Consider the following 23,975-nt stretch of genomic DNA (forward strand, 5'->3'; position numbering starts at 1 on the left):
AAAGCCTAGCCAGCTTTCCTCATTGAATTTTCCTCAGAAATTGTTTGAAACAAAAAGTATTATTATTATAATATGGATTCAATGATTATAGAATATCGATAGAGCCATTTTTAAGAAAATCTATAAAAAGTCGCCAAATTGGTTCCGCTATCACTAAAACTGGTTTTAGAAATGTTTCTAACAAAATGTTCCTAATTAATGATTTTACTTAAAACGTTGACTTGTCCTTGAACCTGCTTTATAATTTCATCCCCGCAACTCAAATATTGGGGTATAGAAGTATTCTTCCGCACTGAAACACTGTTCTATTAATCACTGAACTATAATCACGCCCTGGAAAAAGGCATCCTAATATACTGATTAATCACGAATATGGCAACATCATAAGGTAACATCACATCATCAGTACGTGAACTAAACCTTTGGGTCAAGTCTCATAGCACTTACCTTAAAGTGGTAAAACCAAAAATTATTATTGGAATTATTGTTTCATTCAATCAATCAATACAATTTCTCTAAAGAAAGAAAAATACCTCACTTTTTCAGGCGAGTCATAGGGAGTCAGCAAGAATTTATTGTCATATGATTTCAGAAACCTAGATAAGACTAATTCATGAGCGGATATTACATTGATACCTAACTTCATTTCTCCCAAATATTCTCAGCTGAAGCGTTATTACGAAAACTAGGGTACTGAAATGATTATTCCTATCCACATGTTGGGGGAATGGGAAAATTATTTCTAAATTGACATTCCGCCTTCTCTTACACATCTAGATTATCATCCTAGACGCTGTTGCAATCTTCCTGAATCTGAAAATCTCTTGGAGCTTCATAAAGAAAACGATACAAGGAGTCTAAAAATGTCTAGAGTGCTTTAAGATATGAGCACACCATTGTCGCAAATGTGTGTGGTAATAGTAACGTTTTAAAGAAAAATACGGATAGCAGCCGTTTTAGAAAAACCAGGATTTTCTTGTTGTTTGGTTCTGCTTTCAGGGAAAAAGTCATCTAAAACCATAGAAGTTCCAACAAATCGAATAATAAGCTAAACAAAAAAAACAATCTAAGCGTTTCCGAAGCAACCTGAACTTAATCTTAACAATGCAAACAATTCGTCATGATAAATCTCAAAAACCTCTGAAAAAAACAGGTCTGATGTGAGCCCCATTATAAATAGAATTTAATCCCAATTTGAAGTTATATTCTATAAGACTAATTATAATTCTATTTTGTAATTAATTGTATTGAATCACAAATAGTTTAGGCAAAGTAGCCGTTCCATTTGGGATTCTTTTTTTGGGTAATGAAATTTACTTTATGAAGATTGTGAAACACCTTGAAATTTTTTCATTGAAGAACTTTAAAACTTTATAAATTATTCCTGCTTAATTTATTTTAATATTAAAAAAAAAAAAAAAAAAAGATTCGTAGCATAAGATTTATATTTATAAAATTTATATTGAAAATATTTTTAATTTAAATAATAATTTTATAAGAAAAATTGAAAAATAATTAACAAAAAGAAAATTGCTACTATTTTTCATTGCACTATTATTATTTTTTTTAATTTCTTGTTCCTAAACAATTATCATATGTTTTCATAAATTTCCCCTATTAGGAGTCCAGAATGCGCTCAGTCTTTTCGATAAAGTCTTGGCAGATTGTTCAGCACAGTAGGGAACCTGTACTGGTCTAGATTTTCCGTCATTCGTAATCATGCCTAGAGTTTATCTTAAAACTACAAGAAAATCCAAAAGTGAGGGTAAGAATTTTGATTATCTATATTTCTCTATTAACATTACTTTATTTATTTTGTTCTACTAGTATTATTAATAAATAGTTCTTTAATAGTGTTTTCTAATACAGAATAATTTATAATGGGATAAAAGATGGCCTAAACAAGAAATACTACTCTTCAATAGAAATTAAGTCTTGTAGTTATTAAGAGTCTCAGACAATTTTCTACTGCTTTAAAATCCTTATTTTCTAGTTTAGAAAAGATGAAAACATCCAGTTTCTTTACGACAGGGAAAACCATCTTTTAATTTTTTTAAGCTACTTATAAAAACGTTAACAGCTTATTGAATATTCTACAAACCTAATACATCATCATTTACTATGAAATTTGTAAATGTATTTTTCACTTTTCTATCTGGGGATAAGCTTTTAACTGTTAGTACAACTTGAAGATTTAAAAGTAAAGCTTTTCTCAGTTGAAAGCTTAGAAAAATTATAGTCCATAATAAACCAGTTTTAGTTTTTCTAAAGAACTAGTTTCCATTCACTACTCTATTCTATAAATGCATTGTTCGAATTTTTAGTCTTTACAAAATATACCATGGTTACAATTTTGAAAAATAAAAGAATAAAATTATAAATAAATTTAGGGACAAGAGTTTAACTAATATATAAGTTTTAACTTTTGCTCGTTAGTGATTTGTGGCTTTTTAAATGTAGCTTTAAATTCTCATTTTTAATGGTTTATAAAGCTTGACTCCAAACAATAATGGGAACTTGAAATTAATTGCAAAAGTGGTCTTAGTCAAAGTAACTCAGTTTTTTGTTACCATAATATTGTAGTATATTACTGGGGTAAATGATAACTAACTGCGTGAATTTAAGAATGATTTGAATTCAATTACGAAAAGTATTTTTCCATTATTTAACTGCAACGATAATGAAACCACATCATCTGTTAGTTTTTTTTTATAAATCAATTAAACCTCTAGATATACTTAAAAGTGTGGTAATTAGGTGCCGAGTACTTGTTTAACTAAACTGTTAGAAAAAAAGGCCATAGGTATTATTATACATTTTTTTTTTTCCAAATACTTAACTTTGATGTCATCTTAGTCAATTATTCGTGTAAACCTTCTATTAAAGTTGGTACATTAATGCCATTAAATGATTTCTACGGTTCATTTCTTTTAAATAAAGCAAATAAAAATTGCTGAGAAATCCGTAACGTTTCTTAAGGGATAAAGAAGAACACTCTCTCAAATCCTATCTGTGAGTGTTCTTTCTTATTAACTACTTGTGAGAATTTCAAGCTTGCAAACTTGGTATGCGCCTGAAATTATCTTTGTTCACATATTAGTGCTTCTCAAATCTTCATTTGAAGATTCTGGAATGAAACAAAAATAAAGCCATGAATGGAACTGAAATTACGATTTCATTTCAGTTATACTTTCGTCCAGTATCCAGAACGTGATTTTACTTAGATTCTGAATTTTTGTAAAGTGAACTTAAATAGAATTTTCAGATCTTGAGAGAAATTGTAAAGGTTTTTCCTTTCATATTCATTTCTTTTTTTTTTTTTTTTTTTTGTAACAAGAGACTTATGTTATTCACAGACGAAGAACCTGAAATGTTTGAGTTCTCACAACCAAAGAAGAAGATCAAACCGAAGAAACTGAAACTCGATCTTGCAGCACATGACGATTGGTCTTGTGTTTCTGCACTTTCCATAGTAACTAGATGGCAACTTGGGAAAGTGCCGCAGGTACCGAAAATACTCATTTTCATATTGCTGTTACGATATTTTCTAGTTAAGTTAGTACATTTTGAAAAATAGTATCTTGAAGTCCAAACTGAGATTTAGTTGTAAATTATTATATGGATATAAATTACGAATGATTTCTTATGGTTCTTGAAACAAACCGCTACAGGGTACTTTCAGGGCGTTACAGTTCTAATAGGAAGCCATAAAGTTCTGCCATTCTCGCTTATCTACAATTTTTCTTCTCCATTCCTTTATATTGATACTTCTAAGGTCATTCTCCACATCATTCAATCACCTAGCTTCGGTTTACATCTTATGCTTTTTTTTTCTGACTACCCCGTCATCGTTCTCGTACGAAGTCCGGACAAAGCTACTTTTTTGTTTAATGAATGCCTTTTTAATCTGGGTGCTCCGATTAAGACGGAAAGCTCTATATATTCGGGTAGAAGTGGAAAAGGTAGTGTGGTTTCAGTATAACTGTCAAAATCACGTAGTTGTTCGCCTTACTATTTCTAAGAGTAAACAGACAGTACGGGAGGAGCTTCTCGAACTAGAGACTATAGAACTAATGATAGAGACCGCTGGATCTCAATGGCGTATGAATGACAAACTAATTACATTTCTTTAGGGTTTGTATATAATTGTAGTAAACTGCTGGAGTCCAATTTCAACTTAAATTTTCCCAAGTAAAGTATGTCCAAAATAATAACAATTTTATTTAGTCTGCCACAATAGGTCAACTTCTACAGAAGATAAGTTTGAAATACGAATATCACGAATTTTTAAAAATTTGCCATTCATTAAAATATGTTGTTCTCGTTAATATTAATGCAAGTGATACCATCAGTACAGTTCACTGAAACAGCGTTTTAGAAAGTGCAATTGCTCGTGTGCAATCAGTATAGTATACTTTAAAGTGAAGCAAAGGACTCATTTTCCAAAAATCCTGAACAGCTGGAAAATTGTTTCAGTAGGGCAGTATTCTTCCGGTGAGCGATTTTGACCAAACCTTATTGCCACTTAATATTTCTCTCTTATTTTTTTTTTTTAAGTGGCCGTGGAGAAACTTTGATGTTTGATGTTAGAGGGTGTCAAAAATTAATTAACTTAAGGCACTGAATTTTTTTTTTATACCCAACTAACAGTCCAGCCATAGCTTCGCACGAAATGTTATTATTTTGGACATACTTTACTTGGGAAAATTTAAGTTGAAATTGGTCTGCAGCAGTTTACTACTAACATATACAAACCCTAAAGAATGGTATCATCACTAGTTCAATTTATTCCTAGTAGAAAACTAGAATAGAACATCCCTATACAATATTCTATACTTTAAATATTGTATTAATTATTTTTCAAAAACACCCAATACTTGTTCATTATTATAATTATTTTACAACATCATTTCTAATTTTAATAGAGTGTTCCCGGCCAATTCGATCTTCCATCACGTAAGCTACCGACTTTGAAAGATACACCTGTTCTCATTGATTTCCCTGAAGGATATAATCTAAGGACAAAAGTGCGAAACAATAATTACCATAATCTACAGAAATGTCCACACTGTGAGAAAACATTTGACAAAGCTTGGGTATTAAAACATCATCTCAGATTGCATACAGGTGAAAAACCATTCATCTGTCCAGTCTGTCATCAGTCTTTTGCATCCAGGTAAGCCATGAGTAATATTCATTTTGTTTTTTCTTTAAACTGCACCAACTAAAAACATAAAAAAAGACGTTAAAGTTAACAAACACTTTTTTAATCTTGGCCAGATCAAATTTAAGAGCACACCAACGTACAAAATCACACCACGACTGGGAATGGAGATGTTTTCATTGTAAAAAACCTTTCTCACAAAGAAGATATATGGAGAAACATCAGTCAATATGTGGCAGTAATCCGAAGGCAATGAATTATGGTAGTAAAAAGTCCAACTTGAAACTGAGTGTTTTGGTTGGATAAATTTTTCGATTAGAGTAAGAACACCATTACTGCAGAACGAAGAGGTTTTAAAAGATCGAATTGAAGAGCTTTAAAAGACTGAAAATTTATGTTTTTACTCACTAATTTTATATTATCCCCTTTTTTATTCCAAAATATTGTACATATTATTGTAATAGTTTATATTAATTTTTTTATGAGCGGCAAGTGTAATATTGACAGATTATAAATTTTAATTGGATTCCAAATATCTATATATGTATGTATATTGTTAATGATAAAAAGAAAATTTAACATTTAAAATATGAGAAATAAAGTTTGATCAACAAAGTTTTAATTTATTATGGTATTTATTAAGATTAATGTTTCATTTTTATAAGCAGTTTTATTAAAAGGCCTACTGGCGGTAATAAATGATAAAAAATAGATTAAGTTGACAAGTCTCAATAAATGTATTTAAATATTTATGTGACAAATAAATTTTTTATTTTTTTATATAAAATAGTGAATGTTTTTACTTTTTTAAACAATTTGAGTATTTGCTCTTAATCCCAGTCTGCATGGTCAATTTTGCAACTCAAAACCGGGGGGATATCGTGGAAAGTTCATATAGTGTGAGGAAGGATGTGCGGCAAAAGCCAGGGAATGTCTTGATTAAAAAACATTTCATCGATGTCCCACGCTTCGGATACCATTGACGTCCTAGATCAGGAGCTACTACTGCATCTGGATTAGTTGAAATATAATATTTCGCTATGCAGCATTAAACTGTTGGGATAAAAATAATGAACTGGAAGAGACAATGTCTGTTGCGAAAAGGGGCAATTTACAAATTAAAAGTTTGTTCGTTCCAAATAAAATGCGTTATGCACATTTTGTCAGGAGAAAGTGGTCCTGATCCTGGGTGTTCACATTAGATTTCTACTCCTTAGACTGATTAATCTTGTGCTTGATTTTGGAAACTCAATAAATATACTTTAATTTTAAGGGCCATAATTTAAATAAATAGTAAACAGGTTTGTGAAACAATGCGATAAAATGAGATGCTTTGGAAAAGAATCAACCCTTTCTGATCCTCCAAAAAATAATTTTCTTGGAAAAATCATTTAAATTAAAGTTATTGATCCAAAGTTTATGTAATCTAAATACGAAGTTTCAAGTAAATCTCCGAATAAGATGTAGACAAATGTCTAATAAAATTTCGTCGGTTTTTGTGGATCATCTTGTTTTGGGCAAAATTAGAATGTAGCTTAAAGTATATTGCCAAGAAATTTGTAGGTAAAAATTGATTAAAGATTTTTTGTTTTTTATTTGAGCCACAAAGAACCATGGGTTACAATGGTCGACTGGAACACCAAACCACTGGAATAAAGGATGGGATAGAATAAGTGTCTCTCATTATTACAACTATTTTTTTTTAACTTTCTTAAAAATATTAGCATAATAAAAAATAAATAAAATCACGGTAAACTTAAACAAAGGTTAGTAAAAAAGAAACAAAAATGATGAAACTACTTATTGGCCAGGGGGGCGGATGTTGCAACGTTACATCTTTGGCCTCCACCTATTCTTTTACACCTGTACCTTCAAAGTGTGGTTCGCAAGTATTTTCCATCTATGTGTCGAGGGGGGGGGGGCAAGGATCAAGACTTTTTTAAATGTCCCCTCCTATAGAAGGGGATTTACTCAGAAAAGTGTGGGGTAATTTGTTAGCTTGTATAAGTGCTGTATATATAAGCTAAATGCATATAAATCTCGTGACTTTTAAGAACTTTTATTAGTTAACAAGGCTGCACCATTCTAGGATCTTCTATAATCTCCAATAATGATTTTTAAGGTAAGTAAATTATTGTTTTATGTGTGTACCTGAAGTATAATTTTTGACTTCACATTATACTGCATAGTGAATTTGTTCTTCGAGAGGGAAGTCTTAACTACACCACTGATGGCTAATTCACAATTTCTCTTGAACCAAGTATAACCCTCCATCTTTGGACCTTGTTTCTCAACTATTTTTCAGCTATTCCATCCCTCAGTTCATACCCACCATGCTTTAAAAGAACTTGAGCAATACCCAGAGAACACAAATTCGAAGAAATTTCAGCCCTTTAGTCCAAATACGTCCTCTGAGTTTTTTAGCACGCAAAAGTTAAACCAATGTTCCTGTGCTCAAAATGCCCAGATAATTTGCCTTATGAAAAGGAAACATTCGAAAAATTTTCCTCAGTTCGAAATCTGTTAAAAATCAAAAAAAGTTACTGTATCTAGAACATAATTCTTTTGACAATGAAGTAGATTAGAGTGAAATGGAATAAGGAAGCTTTGCTAGTGATAAATGTATCCTCTCTTAACATGTAATTAAGAGTTAAGGTGTTGTAGAAGTTGGCCATTCTGATTCCGATAGCGAAAAATTATAAAAAGGAATTTATGGACAAAGAAATAATCGAGGTTCGAGTTATATTTTGACAAAATAGATGAGTAATTTGGATGAAACAGTTCAGGGCCAAGGGAACTTGCCAATTTCCGTAGATGTTGCCCAAAAATGAATGTGTAGACAGACAAGTTAGTGGAAATAGAGTATTTGTCAAGAACCCTAACAAGAAAAAGTAAAAATAATAATAATAAAGTTCTTCGGTGAGATGTATATTTTAAAGGAAGTGACGATATTGCCAACTCCATTAGGACCTAAAAGATCTGTAGTGGCTCCCTAATGTGACAGTGTTTGTGCATATAATGTGTGCACAGGTTAAATGAGTGAGGTGGATACATAGTTTTACACATATCAACTGCAGGCCCTGTCTATTTTGTACCAGTATAAATGTTATTTCTTTTGGGGAGCTGCCAAACATTTTGTAGATAATTTTTTTTATTTTACCGAAGTTTGGGCAAATTTTGAAGCCTTCTTCAGGATAATATAAATTTGTAGAGTTAAATGTTCAACTAAATCATCACACAACTGACAGACTAATTTTCAGATGTAGAATGCTACGGTAATGTCTCGGCTATCCCAATTGCTTGCAGGTAACAAGACTTGTAAAGTAGCATTGTATTGTAGTATTGCAGAACTCCCGAATTTCTAAATTTGGACTTTTAAAAGAAGTATCATAAAAGATTTTCTATTTTTAGATTACTCTAGAAACATTCGATTTAAAGTACTCAGAGAATGGAAAAGTGGAGTTTATATATTGATCTGTGAACGTGAATGACCAGATGTTTCCATCGGAACTCTAAATCGAAAAAATCGCTTAAGAAAATGCCTCTTTACTGAAGGGATACTTCATTATTTTGACATTTTCTTGAAAATACTCACCAATGATTTTATTTAAACTTCGATATTACCAACATATAGATCTAGAACTTTTATTCGAAATAATTTTTTCTGAAAAATCGATTAAGAATACGATAGGGGTTCGTAGATTTCCTTTACACAGCAGTTGTACCTTGAATACAGTGTTAAGAAGTCACATGATCGTTCGCACCAGACTTTTTAAATCGATAAATCTTTACAAGAGCTGATAAAGCAGGAACAGCTGACAATAAACTTTTGATAAACAGTTACGGTGCAGATTAAAAGTAATACAAAAGTAAAATACTCAAACCTTAGAAAATTTTGAATAATTCTCATAAAATAGTTTAATGCATTACAATTTAATTTTTTTTTAATAACTGTGGCAGAAAACCTATAAAAAATATATTAAATTTGATATATATTTATTTTTTAAATTACCATTATTTAATAATATTTTCCCATTAACCCAAGTACGCAATGCACATTTTAGGGACTTCCCAGGACCGTACAAACGCTTCCGGTGGCCCTGGTCTACTATCAATGAAAACTATCTCAAAATAAACTATGAGGCAAATTTTATAAGCGATAACATTTATCTTCTTTCAGCTACTGCTATTGGGAGCCACAGTTTCGGCTGTTTCTGCCGGCCTATTCGGTGCACCGGCTGTACTGGCTCCAGGCGCACGTGCTTACGCTTCCCCAGCACTTGGTTATGCTGCAGCACCAGGCTTTGCAAAGTTTGCTGGTCCGGTTGCCTATGGTGGGCCACATGCACTTGCTGCTGCTGGCGAATACGACCCAAACCCGCAATACTCTTACGCCTATGATGTTCAAGACGCTTTGACCGGTGATTCCAAAAGCCAACATGAAAGCCGGCAAGGAGATGTTGTCCAAGGTAGTTACAGTCTTACAGATTCGGATGGTACAAGAAGAACCGTAGAGTATACAGCCGATCCGGTCAACGGATTCAACGCAGTAGTACACAAAGAGCCGTTAGTTGGCAAAGTCGCTGCTGCCTATGCAGCAGGTCCTGCAGTTGCTAAAGTTGTGGCACCTGTTGGTTTTGCGGCTGGTCCACTTGCTGCCAAGTATTATCATCATTAATTTTTATTTTTACTTTTTGTAAAAAAAAAATTGTAAATTTCTGTTTTGTTTTTATAATACAATAAAGTATTTTTTATTTTTTAATAATTATTGTTTCTTATTATTTAGTCCAAACATTCTTCACATCTGTAGAGAAGGGCTATGTTTTTACATACTCTTTAAGAAGAGATATTATACCCATGCAGATTTTCGATTTTGCTTTTCCTCCAAAATACCATCTCGAGGTTTCCTGAGCAAGAAAAATGTGTTTTTTCCCAATAGGTGTTTCAAATTATGTGGATATCGACAGAAAAACTAAAATAGCCACAAAAATATTCTCTTAAATTTGTGTTCTTAAACAAAATTCAACAAATCAACGTTTTGTTGTGCAGACACTAGCGAGATTATGCATTAACTTTTTCTTTTTTCAAATTGGAAGATTGGAGAAGGTTTGGTTTTTGAGAGTTTATACCAGATTTTTTTCTACTCTTTTGAACCTTCAATATGGTATCTACACAATTGATTATTAGATCATTTAATTTTTAATTTTTCGTACTTCTCATAACAGGAAATACAAAGAAATATACATTTTAAGTTCCATAGAGAATGAAAGAATGGCCTTTTACATTCGTGAATGAAATGAAGTGGGTATGTCTGTCTTTATGTTTGTATTCGGGCAGCCTTAACTACAAAAGTTGAGTACATAGTTAAAATTTTATACCTGGTTCTAGGTATATCAGGAGAACCGTCAAACACTTTTCCGGACAAAATCGATCAACCGGGGGGGGGGGAGACCCAATTAACTGGATCAAATATCTAATCACTTCCTCCCCAAGATGTGCCCTTATTCGAATCTTTTCCGACGACGGAAAATAAATCTTCAATTCACATAGGAAACTATCAGTAATATCTGATGAATTTCTAAATTGGAACGTAAAAAGCGGTCACTTTATAACTTTCTTTTTTAGAGGGTAATAAAGCAGTTTTTTTTCGTTTTACAATTTTATGGCAAATGGCCATAAATAAAAAAAACTTCTACGGCAAGTATACTTCATTCAAAAGTATGAGTAGTTCATGATATTTTGTTGACTTTAAAAATTAAATAAAAAATATTACTACATATATCTCTGATATTTAAATTCTTTAAGTTCTTTTTTATTATTATTATTGAAGAGATATTTGTTGTATTAACATCAGTTAATGTGTTCATAACGTTTAAAAAATCCGTAATGTTTACATTTTTGTATTTTTTTGAAAGAATATTATTATTAATAGAGAGTTCAAAGATTGGCCATTTACATGGTATTTCTCTCTTCGTAAAGTGTGAATGAAAAGCTAGTCAGTTGACAATTTTACACTGTGCAATAACTTCTACCAAATAACCTTTTTTTTTTTGCTTTATTTTTTTGGTACATCTTCTTCAAAAAAACAGAGGTTTTTAAAATTCTTTTGCTATTTATGTTAGTTAGTACATATGTTGAAGTCAAAAGATATATTTATATGCAATGCCAATACTAATGATCATATGGAGGTGCCGTTTGTTGAAAAATTAGATGCTTTTGCACATGGTAATTGTGACTTTTTCTTTTTTTTTTTTTTTGTATACGGTTTTTGTTCTTTTCTATTTAAATTTTTTGTACTGAAGTTTTCAAAAATAAACTATGGCACTAATAAATAACGATTCCAGCTACTTATGAAGTAATATGCTTCAAACTTTTCGAAGCAGTAGGTATACAATGATTTCAATTGGCTACTTTCGTTTTTAATCAATTTTCTCCAATGCGTTGATAAAATCAGATGTTATTTTTTTTTGTTCACATCTAATCTATTTTTATTCCATTATTGATAATTTTATTGCTCTCTAACACAAGAGAGCAAAAAGAAAACTTCATAGTTTTAAGCTACTGTGACAAAATTAAGACAAATTTAGTGTTACTTTAGGAAAAGAATTAACTACTTTAAACAAAATCACAATTTGCATGCTAACGTTATTTGTTCCTGAAAATCAGCTAGTGAAGAGTAAAGGATTATTGCAGGGAACTTCCATAAACAAATGAAAAAATTCACCAGTGATGAACTGCATGAGAGTAATATGTAATCCTTCAATCAGTAGAGTATGTTTTTGACATAGCGTGTTTGCTTCATTTTCTGATCAATTTCGGATTTTCAACAATCCTCAGTACATTAGTTCGTCAAGTTTGTGTAGAAAATTTTCCAACTTCCAATTTGTCTCTCGTTAATGATTCCAATTATGTGAGTGTTTTACAAATAAAACTTATTTCTCTCCATTTTTTTTTTTAATAATCCTTAAAAAAGAAAAGATTGATGAAAATCCCAAAAAAAAATTGATCATTTTACGAAAAGATAAAACAAACACGCTTTGCGGATCCAACCATTATTAAATGAACTATACTATTTTTTTTTTTTAGTTTTAATTAGATCAAAATTGCTAAACTTATTTTACATATTATTTCCTACTTAAATACTTAGGGCTAAAATAGTAATCCGTTGCGTTTTCGAGGATAAGGGTAAGGGTACAGGTGTCGTGGTTGTCCCCTTATCAAACTGTATAATTTACAGATCGATTGGCATATTATACGGTTAATCCAAAAGTACCGAAGTATTATGAATTTGAATATTACACAAAATTATGAAAATATTCTCTGAAGTTTCATCTTGTTTGAGACTAAATTTTTATTTTAATAACAACATCCAGTTTTTATTAAGTAATGTTATATATAAACTTGTTTTTTTTTTCTTTTACCATATTTTTAAATTTTCAGAATATAAAGTACAAGGTAAAATTGGTGAAGGATCATTTTCAGAAGTGTTGAAATGTCAAGACAAAAATTCAGGAGTTTGTATAGCTGCAAAGCATTTAAAGAAATGCTTCAAAAGGTAGATCATTTAATAAGATGTAGCCTAAGATGAATAACAAGTAGCCTAAGATAGAATCGTTAAAAAGAGAAACTGATTAGAAAAATTGTAAAATACTCTTAGTTAACTTAAAAGATTACAGTTTTTTTAGATGTCTATAAAACTGACTTAAATTCCCGATGAATTGGTTCGAAATTTCTAGTGAAAAAATTGAAACAATCTACATATTAGGGAAAGAAAAAAAGAAATAATACAATAAGACAACTGAAGATTATCAAAGGCATACGATAATTTAATTATTAAAGCATAATGATATTAAAAAACTATGCTGAGGTTCAATTTTCACTGATCACATAGAAAACTATCTTGCCCTCGATTTTTGCACTGATTGATTGCAATTTTAGGGTGAAATATTACACCTAGGTCACGAACTGCTACAAATCTAACTCACCTAGCTTGTCCGAAAATACAAATTAAGTTTGGGCGAATCATTGACAGTGATTATGAAACATTTTTGAATGTGATCAACTTCAATAAATCTTCGATTACTTTATTCACAAATTTGTTTTTCTTCAAATTATTTATTTGAATTACCTGACTGTGAATCTCCGTCGCTTTTCTTTACAAAATATCGCAGACACAACTATTTCGGATGCTGATTATTAATATATTATGGTTCCACTTTTCGTTTTGATTTTCTTGTGAAATATTTTTTTTAATCATATCAGCATTTTACAGTGCTCTCCATGCCGCTGAACTTCCTGAGCTGATTGCTCTAAGAAAGCTGGCTAGACATCCAAACATTCTTCACATGATAGAATCACATTAGTAAGTTTAATGTCTAGCTTTAAATAATGTCATTTAAGAAGAAAAAATGCTTCATTTATTCTTTTCTGTGATTTCAGTGAAACTAACACTGGAAGAGTTACATTTATTTTTGAATTGATGGATATGAGCTTATATGATATGATGAAAAATCGAAAAAGGTATCACATTTTGATTATATATTTTATTTTTTTTAATTTATTAAAAACCAAAACTGATTTTTAAAATATAATAACGAAATTTATTTTTTTTAAAAAAAATAGACCCATTCCTGAATCAAGGGCCAAGAATTATCTTTATCAGGTTGTGAAAGGAGTAGCTCATATCCATCATCATGGAATTTTCCACAGAGATATAAAACCTGAGAATATTCTAGTAAAGGTAATTAAAAAGAAAATGGTACATTCACTTATTTATATGTGGGCCATAAAATTAGCAAAAAAACATTCCTGACTGTTAAACAAATTCTTTAGTAAATAAATAAAAACTGTTGAAAATGTGGTTGGATCCGCAGTGCTAGATAATATCCGAAGCCATCCGAAGTACGAATGTATTACATGTTTCTATCGGTATCAGATTCTCATTCATCCAATGTTTTTGACCCAGTTTGATGAAGAGAATTTTTATTTCTACTATGTTTCAGTCAAACATTCGTATGGCCGATAAAATCAAAGATAAAAAGAAATAAAAAAAAAAAAAGAACTGAGTTAAATTTTTAAAGCTAAATCAACTTAGGTGATTAGAAGTTTCTTTAATAGGGTTTTTTAAGTCTAAATTTTTTAGAGTCATATTCGTTAAGTTACAAAATCTTACTTTATTCATGAATGATGAATTAGTTGGCACGAAACGAATGTTCTTAAAATATTTAATTTAAGATCCTCCGGACGTAAGATCTACACAGCTTAATCTACATATTACTCTACATATTATCTATTGTACATATTAGTGAGAAACTATTTTATATTATAAATCTAGCAAGCAAAAATTTTAAAATGTTTCCTAGCAGAAGTTTAGCGATTAAAAGTTAAAGAGATGAAACAAAATTAAAAGTAAAAGAATCATGAAACACTCAACTTTCTCTTTCAACAATTCTCAACTTATCATTAAATTTAAAAATTTTATTAAATATAAATTCTTGGCTCCCAAAATAATCAATTTTCTAATCGGTTGTTGTTTTACTATGTTGATAGTGTACAAAAGTTGAAAGGAAACGGTTCAAGAGATCGATCGCGGTCAAGTGATTTTCTTCAAACTTGATTTTTCATCATCATACGTACTTAATTCTAATTAATTTTAACACGCGATATAATTTTTTAAGGTTCAGCGAAATTCCTCTTTAGGGAGATATATAAAACTATCTCCCTACCATACGATGTTTACGATAAGTAAGAGAACTACTCAAACTTCACTAAAATGACTAAAAAATTTTCAAAATATTACAGGGTGAACTATTGAAAATATCAGATCTTGGATCTGTAAAAGGTATTTACACTAGACATCCTTACACCGAATATATCTCAACAAGATGGTACAGATCACCCGAATGCCTACTCACGACTGGCTACTATGGACCAAAAATGGATGTATGGGCCATCGGATGTGTGTTTTTTGAGTTAATCACGTAATTAAAAAAAAACTTTATCTAATTAATAAAACTTTAAAAAAGAAATAGTCCTATTAGCATACAGTAAATTTGAATTTACCTCTTTTATTTTAAAACCTTATCTATTAAAAGCTAATACTAAATATTAATTTTGACCTATTTACAAAGAAACAATTGCTATAATAGACAATTTCAGATTCTCCAATAAATACAGTATATTATTTTTTAAAAAAAATCAACGATTCGCTATAGAAACGATGTTTTGTTTATAAAACAATCTATAAATTGATCAATAAACATTTCTGTTGGATAGTTTGAAACCTCTTTTTCCTGGCTCAAGTGAATTGGATCAAATAGCCAAGATTAATGCAGTATTAGGCAGTCCGAACGCAAGATTATTGGCAAAATTCACAAAACAGTAAGTATTTTAATATGGTACACATAAATAATAATATTATTATCATTTAAATAAAGGATGCCAAATTGCGAACATTTCTAAAATTCGAGAAATATCTGCTTTGGTTTAATGGAATACTAATGACGTGAAATCTGTCTTCTTCTGAATAATTTTTTTTTTTTTTTTCAAATTACACATTTCTAATTCAATATGTATTTGTTCTTGGAACCCTAAAATTCCACAGAATTAGATAATAGTCAATCTGGCCCAGATTAAACAAAACTAAACTCCAAAAACAATACAATTTTAAAAGTTTTTTGAAATTATACCACTCAAAAATTGTACCATCCAAAAGAAGGCTGAAATCTGAAAGCTGCTGGCTGAAATTTTGATTTTTTACTTTCTTAAACCTTAAGAAATACCTAACTTAACTTCATTCAGGGAAGATACAGCATTTAAAGAAATGAAGTACAAAGATCGTAATAGTAACTAAACGAATTAAATTTTAAAAAAAATCGTCTAGAATTTTATGAGAAATCAAAGCATTGAACAGTCTTAAGTTTGTTATTGGGGCGGCCAGGATAATGTTATCCAGTTTATACAGTAGTCGTATAGCGTCGCTTGATCTTTACTTTGTCATGTCTTCATAAGGCAGTTAGGCTCCACTGCTGGCGTTAGTCTAAGAAAGACAATTCAGAGGACCGATGTCAGGTAAGGGAATGTATTGTTACCCCACAGTGACGAAACACATTATTAATCTATTTTGTTAATTGTCATTGCTTACCCATTCAAATCACTAAAGTGAGTAAAATGTGAACGTTTCAAGGTTGTAGCGTTTACTCTTCCCTTGTAATACTTAGTATCTTTTTAATAATGTGTAGACTTTAATTTAGTGTTTGTTTTTCCCTTTTTTTTTTTTGTACTGATGTTTTAAACTGATATAATGACATAGAAATATAAAAATTTACTAGTATTTACTAGTTTTCGTTTCATTTGTTACGAGACACTTTACACTTGGAAAAAATAATAATAATAATAATGAAATTTAACTATTATAACATGAAACCTTGCAGTTATTCTTCCATTTCTTTTATCTTGTATGTAATCTAGACATTATGTGTAACTGTTGGCAGCAAGTGTCGCAACATATCTGTCTGCTTTCCGGCTAAACAAGGCTCTGGATTAAATCAGTTATTACCATTTATAACAACCGGTGGAAGAGATGTATTAAAACAGATGATAGTGTACGATCCTGACTCTAGATCTAATATAAGGCGTCTTTCAGAACATAAATACTTTCTTGATATTAGGTAAGAAATAAATGTAATTAAAAATACTATTTTAAGAGAATAGGGTGGAAAACTAACCAGATCGGTACAGGTCTTGTTTCTTGCATGTTATATAGATGGGTTGAATGTGTTAGCTAACACTCCCGAGAGTTTAAAGAAACTTCCGCCTCTAGAAATATTTAACTTTTCCGGAACTTATTCTCAAATGTTTCCTTTGATTTTCTTTGAACTTATTATTATTACAAAATACAACTAAAACTTGATTTGAATAATTATTAATGGATATTCGTTTTAGGGAAGTTTAGGAGCAATGAGGAACGTTAAAAGTGTCATTTCGGATGAATTGTAGTTTTATAATCTGGTAAAGTTAGTAAAAAATATATTTCTGAAGTTTGGATAGTGAGAAAATGAAAAAGTTAGAACGTCGACAATATTGTAGTAAGAAAAAGTCCAGTGAGAGTTTTTTTGTAATCTGAGAGCATATGGTTGTCAGGCAAACTTACAAAATTCAGGAGAGGGAAGATTAGGGGTGTGAGGCTAACTGCCACTTTGAACCTATTCATAAATCGTAATCATAAACTTGAAAGCACAATTCTTACCTCTCCTGAATTTAGGTGGTGTTCAATAGTTTTAAGCAAATTTTTAAATTTTCCATTGCATGAGAGAGCAAGAGAAAGGCTTGTAAGTAATTTTTCTTTCTTTTTTTTTTTTTTTACAGAGATTCTTATATAAAGCTGACGGACCATCTGAATGCACAAATACCTAATCCGTCAAATTTGAAAATCACCTACAGAAATCCAGCATTACTTAGCTATTTGACAACGGAAAGAAAAAGGAAGATTAAAGTAATAATACCTAAATTGTTATACTTTCGTAAAATCTTTAAAAGTCATTCGAATGATCGGTAGCCTTGGCTTTTTTCTTGCATCGATTGCCAGACATTAACGCTCAGGAATTATTATTGTTGGAACACAATAATAATTGTGTTTCCCCCAAGGAACTGCAGCCAGAGACGCCTATACCTTGAAAGATCTACTAGATAAAACGTCCTTACTAGATAAATTAGGGTTCTAGAACAATTAGAAGTGATCTCAGCAGGCCTAAATTAATCACAAATTACAACCAAGTGATAACTTCGCCGGCAAACTGGGAGGCCATTTCTGAAGTCTGCACAGAGGCTCTACATTCAATCGTACCCTATGAAGAAAAGAGACTGACTGTGACAGCTCCTTGTTATCCTAGTAGGAAAAATCTACTTTTTCTAAAGACTAGGGTTTTCCACCAGTCGAAATAGTCTCCTTTCATCACCTAGTGCCTGAGGCCACATTAGCAAACTATTGAAATTAAATTACCTCAACTTTCTGTTCAATATTTAGGATTTTTATGGGACAACTTAAAAATAGTCTTACTGGTACATTATGTTTCTGATCTTCGCCACGACTAGTTCCGGTCAGTTGGCTGCCTTGCTTAATTTCCAACACCATCCTTCTAATTTTGGGCATATTTGCCTTTTTCTTCTATACTGATTCACTCACAGCAACTATTTTTATATTTGATGAATGATAATGAGGCCGTCCCATCACTTGACTAAACAATAAGAAAGGTATTGTAATCGTGCTGGGTTCGAATTTGCGATTTCACCAGAACTAACTGTTCCGAAAAAAAGTTTTATTTAATTTTTTTTTTACAAATTGGGCTGCGTGTGGTCAACATAACTCAAAAAAAGAATTGTAGGAAGTTCAAATTGGATATTTCGACTTCGTACTTCAAAGGATCCGGCAATAAACCATCTGTAAGCACCTCTGTACTGAATTGATTTTTCAGTATTAAGAGGTTTTCTCAAAAGCGATTCAACGATTTTCTTTAATCTACGAATGCTCGTTGCAAACACGTAGATGTTCGACGTTTTTTAGAAACATTTCCCCAGAAAAATGCTTCCCAAAACAAGTTCTGGGGAGAGGTAGGGTTAATCTACCATCTAAAGATTTTTTCGTTCAATGTGCAACTCATGACGTTTATACCAATATATAGAGCAAAAATTTCTGCATCAGATTTTTCGAATTAAAACAAAATAATTAGAGTATTGACACTAAATTTTTGTTTATTGTTCGGCCTATCATCCAACACAATCTATCGTGAAATGGTGAGAATAACTATCTCTTTTCTAAATAAACTATAAAGTAAATTTCCGTATTCATTTCAGAAGAAAGTTACAAATACGAATACAAGTAAGCTAAACGCCACAGCAACTGCAAATCATAAAATTACTGAAGCAAAACGAAATGCTTTACTACAACAGAAATTACAACAAAAACAACAAGAATTACAACATCAGGAACAAGTTGAAAGGAAACAACTGAATTTACCGTTGCCGTCAAAACTTAAACTAAAAGGAGCAAAAATAGCGGCATTAAAACCGGAAGCGAATGAGAAAACTGAGAAACTGAAGAAACCACCTCGGCCAACACCTTTGGACATACAGGAACAGATGGTGGGTTTTAAATTAAATAAAGGCACACTAGAAAACCTTAAAGACAGACTTAATGCGCCACAAAATCACCTGTCTGTAGGTAACTGTTTTCAATTATGTTATTAATTATTTTAAGGAAACGTAAAACATTTTAGACAAACCAAAGTAAATGGAATGAAAAAAAAAACGTACCATATCCATATCCTTTTTTGAGCAAAGTACATATGAATATTTTATTTATTTGAAGAGCGAGGAGGAACCGATTTTAAAAACGAAATATTTGTTTCGTAAATGAATTTTAATGTTTACAGGCCAGAGAGCAAGCAAAGGAATACTACTCCAAAGGGGATAATTCGGAAAATCCTTTTAATGAGACGATGTTTCGTAATAATTTTTTTCGGTAATTATATTGTTGCATATTATTAGTGTCGCATTCATCAGGATTGCAAGACAAAACTCATTTATGCATTTATAGAGGCTAAACATAAGTTTTGTCAAACCGGGATAACTGTTCAAAACAGAAAGTTGGGCCTACTGTTGAAAAGGCTAGTTACCAACTATTTTATAGTAATAATTGTTAGTTCCTCTTAAACTCGATATGAGACTTTTCTGCACACATTTCACTGAAATAAAGAAAGGCCTACCAACTAAAAGTTTGGTAAGCTCTATCCACTAATTAATCAATTAACACCTGTGAAACTCATTGTTCCAGGCTAGGGGTTCTAATTCTTTTTGTTCCTTAGACCCTTTAGGTTTAGACTGTAAGATAAAGGGCCACAGACCCCACTACTCAGAATAATTTACTCTTAAACGCATAAAACATAAATATATACTACTAATAGTTTATACATATGTACCTGATTAATCGAATTGAATTTATCATCAGAAAAAATCTTCATCTTTAGCTGCGTATTCACACGGGCATACTGAGGTGTTCTTACAGTTGGCTTATAATTCTGTTAGCGAGAACTTCACCACAAAAAAATGAGATCCCAATCTCGTTTATTAAAACACTAAAATAAAAAGATAAATTTGTATTAAAACTAACAATAAAGTAAATCCCACCTTCTCTGGATGAACTATAATGGACCTCTTAGAAAATTTAACGGACATCAGATTAGGAAAAAATGCTGAAGACTGTTGTATACACCTATTTTTATATCATTACCTGCTTCCGTTTGCCCCCCGTGCAAGGGCGCTAGTAGGCTGCAACGAATGAATTGTAGGTTTTCCTTTGTATTGCTGCGTATTGTCTTGGAAGCATTGCGGTTCACATGAAGTGAAGAAATCCGGAGCTATAAAAATCTGCAATTAAAGACTATAGATTTGACCACACTTAATTGGTGAAAAAATAGTCAGTTGACGGCTCCTCAACCTCAACTCAACTACTACTACTTCCTAACTTTACAACCAATGATAATTTCAAAATGAACAGTTTGTGATATCATTTAATTGTATAATATAATAAAACTCCGGAAAAAATTTCATGGCAACTTTTAAAGTTGTTGATAATACTAACATTATTTAATTGCGTCAAAAAATCAGTACATTTTAATTAAAAGTTTAGTTTGTAGGTCAATATAACTTTTGCTGTTCATTCAATCAATATTATTCATTACTTAAAGTATCTTTCAAAAAGATAAGTTGTGCCTAGCCGGCTGAAATGCATTCCATAATTTATATATTATAAAATTTTGCGTACTATATACTCATGTAATTTAACACTTTTAGACTTAAATCAAATAACCGGGACAAAACGGACGCTTTCGTCTGACTTGGAATCCGCACATGAAGGTTCAAACGCCCAGAACTAAATAAACATTACCTCTTTCTAGCACGACTCGAAGTTAATACATAAATTTTAACTACCTTCACTGGTTGATGAATCTAATTATCCCTTTAGTCAGCTACATCTCTTGAATTAGGATTTTTTTTTGTCCTTATTTGCAATTTTGTCTGATAATTGTTTTGTATTTTTATGTTCTATTTTTTTACTTGAATTGAGCATGATTTCAGGCTACCGCCGATAACAAGAGCTAAACCTTCCTTGAAAGCTGCACAAGAAAAGTCTTCAAACAAGAGTAAAATAAAATCAATGCTACCACCAATTTCTCAAACTAATAGCCAACTCGCGCCGATCGGACGAAAAAAATGACCGCCTGCCCCTTCCAAGGATTGCATTCCGGAGAGAATAAAAATAAAAAAGGAAAATAATATTAAAATGATGAAAACAAACAGTCAAGAGTCAAATGTTCTCTAAAGTCTTCAACAAAAACGTTAAAAATATATATATATGTTGGCGAAATAGTGGTCAAAATGTGAACTTGTTTTGGATTTACTAAAACATTAATAATTAAAATTATAATGACTTATCAACTGAGCGATTTGGGATGTTTGTATGACATATTTGTATCAGTGATAGGAATCATTAAAATAATTTTGTAAAAAGCCAACTATTGCTCATTAGTTGTACTGTTTTTAAATTAATTTAATTTATCTTACACTATATTACACTTCAATGGCTACCGTTTTATATTGTGGATTGCTTCTTTAATGTTAACCATGTCTGACGTTAAAAGCTGGTAGTCCCTCATTGTGTACTGTTTCGCTAAAACAAAAAATAAATAAAAAATAAAGCAACAACACTATATCCAAATAAGAGGACACTGTGTTTATTTTACGATTGTTGAGAAACAATGAAAAAAGTAATATATGATAAAATTGAGATTATATTTATATTAATAAAATTGTTTGTTACTAACACTTATCTATTTACTCAATGTTTTTTACACTTGATTTTCCCATCTACCTTTCTTACAGCTCCGAATGCCTGGTTCTTGGACCAAACATTACTACTTCATTTTCTTGTGTGGTCTTCGACGTACGACAGTATTTTCTTTGATACCAAAAAGGAAGGAAAAGGTATCAAATTAGTCATTTGAAAATCTACGCAAACTGTTTTATTCTCCATCCTAGCGCAGTAAGGGTGCCTTGAGAGTTGCAGATCTTCGTATTTATTAAATAATAATTCCATCTTCAATAAATAACGGTTTCTTCAGAGCAATGTAAAACTGCTTTGCAAATTGCTGACCCAATGTTGTAATTGTTAAATGCTGTCTGGTGCATAATAGTAAGTGATTTGAGCCAATATACATTCTTTCTGCCTTAAGTTACATTATTTTATTCTTTTAACAGTACTTATATATAAAATATCGTTTCTTTTCTCATGGTTTTTATATTTTCTGAAACGCAAGGACACAATAATGTAAATGGTCTTAACAGACAATTTTCTCTAGCCATTTTCGTCTTTATAAAAAAGTATTTCAACCCCGTTTGACTAAGTTCTTCAGTTTTAATTTAGTGGGTGCAGGAATATTTGTTAAAAGCAGTGCACACCCTAGTCTTTCAAGTTGTGAATAGCCTCCGTTTCAGCCAACGATTGTTGCATTCAGAATTATTTTAAAAGCACAAATACTATATCAGGACTTGTCTCTTACTAAAAAAAACAGTTTAGATTATTTAAGGTAAGTCACAAAAATTATTCAGCACTTCCTCTCGTCAGCTAGATTGATGAGATAAGAAGGGACGTGTGAGTAAACCTTGCAAGCTTTCCAGAAGGCTTCACTCTATCTTGCAAGGCAAGATGTTATTGGGACATCAGAACGTTGCATGTTACGTCTCAGCTCGACGGAAAAGAGATAAGAGAAAATGATTGGGGGCGCTAGTAACCGCAGCAGTCGATGCGTCTGGAGAAAAAAAAACGCCTTCATAAAGAGTATAAGCAGGCACTTTATTCTATTACAATTTATTCTTCATAATTACGCTCTTGATTGTGAATAATTGAGTTTTGTAATTTGAATCGGAGTTAAAACGAAATTTGGTCTTAAATCGTGTTAGAGCAGAATACAAGAGCCCAAAAAGAGTATGAATGGAACTTGGGTACTTGGTGAGTTGTGTATCTTGTTGAGTTGTGTATCGTTGAATATACTCTGATACTTTACTTTTAGAACTGTAAGTTTTTGTTAAGGAGATGACTGTTTTAAATTGAGAATAAATCATACTTTCATATTGTATAGTTTGAGATTAGCCACCTGAGGACAGCACTTCCTTAAAACGTTACATACACATAGTTATAAACAATGCCGCTAGATTGCAGATGTATTTGGTGTTGGTAAATAGTATCAAATAAAAAGCTATCTGCAAAAGATCGTGAAATCGATCCTCCGCCACAGCAGGAGAAGTAAGCTAGGGTGAAAAAAGAAGACGAACACCGCCATCTTGGAGAAATGACCGAATGTGACATTAAAAATATAGTGAAATATAAAGTACGTGATGCCAGGGGTTTCGTGAGTTGTATTTAAGATAGGTGTGTAACCAATTGCAAGGTAATGGAAGCAAAATAAACTGAGCACTCACCTAATAGTTTTTCATAAAAGAAGAATTTGTTTAGTTATTAAAAATGTTAATAGTAAAGTAAATGCTCCCACCCCACTAGCCCCGTCTGTAAAAAAAATAAGCGATTACTTTACTTTATATTAGTTTCTAGTTATTCTCATTAAAGAGAAACTTTACGAGTAAGAATTAAAATGAACTTCATTTCAGAAGTTTGAAGTTCAGTGAGCCTAATGCTATCCCAGGAAAAATGGATTTTCTCGAAAACAAATGTTATCAAATACAAGTGATAGATCTATTT

At 31.4% G+C, this 23,975-nt stretch overlaps 3 protein-coding genes and 1 long non-coding RNA gene across 17 annotated transcripts in view; 3 read left to right on the forward strand and 1 right to left on the reverse strand.

Moving 5' to 3' along the window:
• Positions 1 to 21,299, reverse strand: part of LOC141453327 (uncharacterized) — a 35,381-nt gene extending 14,082 nt beyond the window's left edge. Inside the window, exons 1-4 of the long non-coding RNA XR_012457946.1 lie at positions 21,152 to 21,299; positions 20,451 to 20,587; positions 20,140 to 20,295; positions 5,046 to 5,224 (exon numbers count right to left, since the gene is read on the reverse strand). This is a non-coding gene — a long non-coding RNA (uncharacterized lncRNA). The remainder of the gene's footprint in view (positions 1 to 5,045; positions 5,225 to 20,139; positions 20,296 to 20,450; positions 20,588 to 21,151) is intronic.
• On the forward strand, positions 1,419 to 5,850 carry LOC141453259 (uncharacterized). 3 transcript variants are annotated; one of them, XM_074126240.1, is made up of 4 exons: positions 1,419 to 1,765; positions 3,357 to 3,505; positions 4,926 to 5,176; positions 5,281 to 5,850. In XM_074126240.1, the coding sequence occupies exons 1-4, from the start codon at positions 1,720 to 1,722 to the stop codon at positions 5,468 to 5,470; spliced, it is 636 nt and encodes a 211-aa protein (XP_073982341.1). In that variant the 5' UTR covers positions 1,419 to 1,719; the 3' UTR covers positions 5,471 to 5,850. The 3 variants fall into 3 exon arrangements, with proteins under 3 accessions (XP_073982341.1, XP_073982361.1, XP_073982351.1); XM_074126260.1 differs by lacking the exon at positions 1,419 to 1,765 and adding an exon at positions 2,263 to 2,550; XM_074126250.1 differs by lacking the exon at positions 1,419 to 1,765 and adding an exon at positions 2,593 to 2,803.
• Positions 7,126 to 9,929, forward strand: LOC141453079 (larval cuticle protein A3A-like). Its single transcript, XM_074125822.1, has 2 exons — positions 7,126 to 7,286; positions 9,345 to 9,929. The coding sequence occupies exons 1-2, from the start codon at positions 7,275 to 7,277 to the stop codon at positions 9,840 to 9,842; spliced, it is 510 nt and encodes a 169-aa protein (XP_073981923.1). The 5' UTR covers positions 7,126 to 7,274; the 3' UTR covers positions 9,843 to 9,929.
• LOC141453138 (MAPK/MAK/MRK overlapping kinase-like) lies at positions 11,117 to 22,055 on the forward strand. 12 transcript variants are annotated; one of them, XM_074125969.1, is made up of 12 exons: positions 11,117 to 11,389; positions 12,605 to 12,719; positions 13,437 to 13,526; positions 13,604 to 13,684; positions 13,787 to 13,904; positions 14,966 to 15,144; positions 15,440 to 15,544; positions 16,657 to 16,833; positions 17,531 to 17,657; positions 19,016 to 19,303; positions 19,594 to 19,682; positions 21,299 to 22,055. In XM_074125969.1, the coding sequence occupies exons 1-12, from the start codon at positions 11,296 to 11,298 to the stop codon at positions 21,435 to 21,437; spliced, it is 1,602 nt and encodes a 533-aa protein (XP_073982070.1). In that variant the 5' UTR covers positions 11,117 to 11,295; the 3' UTR covers positions 21,438 to 22,055. The 12 variants fall into 12 exon arrangements, with proteins under 12 accessions (XP_073982070.1, XP_073982040.1, XP_073982131.1 ...); XM_074125939.1 differs by having other exon boundaries at positions 11,118 to 11,389; positions 19,016 to 19,378; XM_074126030.1 differs by having other exon boundaries at positions 11,118 to 11,255; positions 19,016 to 19,378.
• The last annotated feature ends 1,920 nt before the right edge of the window (positions 22,056 to 23,975 follow it).

Source organism: Rhodnius prolixus, unplaced genomic scaffold, assembly GCF_049639745.1.
Source record: "Rhodnius prolixus isolate KJV_2025 unplaced genomic scaffold, Rpr scaffold_1, whole genome shotgun sequence".
NCBI lineage: Eukaryota > Metazoa > Arthropoda > Insecta > Hemiptera > Reduviidae > Rhodnius > Rhodnius prolixus.

Coding starts and splice junctions, on each gene's coding strand:
- LOC141453259 (XM_074126240.1), top strand. CDS start 1,720: ATGCCTAGAGTTTATCTTAAAACTACAAGAAAATCCAAAAGTGAGG. Junction 1,766..3,356: donor AAGAAAATCCAAAAGTGAGG/GTAAGAATTTTG, acceptor TGTTATTCACAG/ACGAAGAACCTGAAATGTTT. Junction 3,506..4,925: donor AACTTGGGAAAGTGCCGCAG/GTACCGAAAATA, acceptor TAATTTTAATAG/AGTGTTCCCGGCCAATTCGA.
- LOC141453138 (XM_074125939.1), top strand. CDS start 11,296: ATGTTGAAGTCAAAAGATATATTTATATGCAATGCCAATACTAATGAT. Junction 11,390..12,604: donor ATTAGATGCTTTTGCACATG/GTAATTGTGACT, acceptor TTAAATTTTCAG/AATATAAAGTACAAGGTAAA. Junction 19,683..21,298: donor TTTCGTAATAATTTTTTTCG/GTAATTATATTG, acceptor GCATGATTTCAG/GCTACCGCCGATAACAAGAG.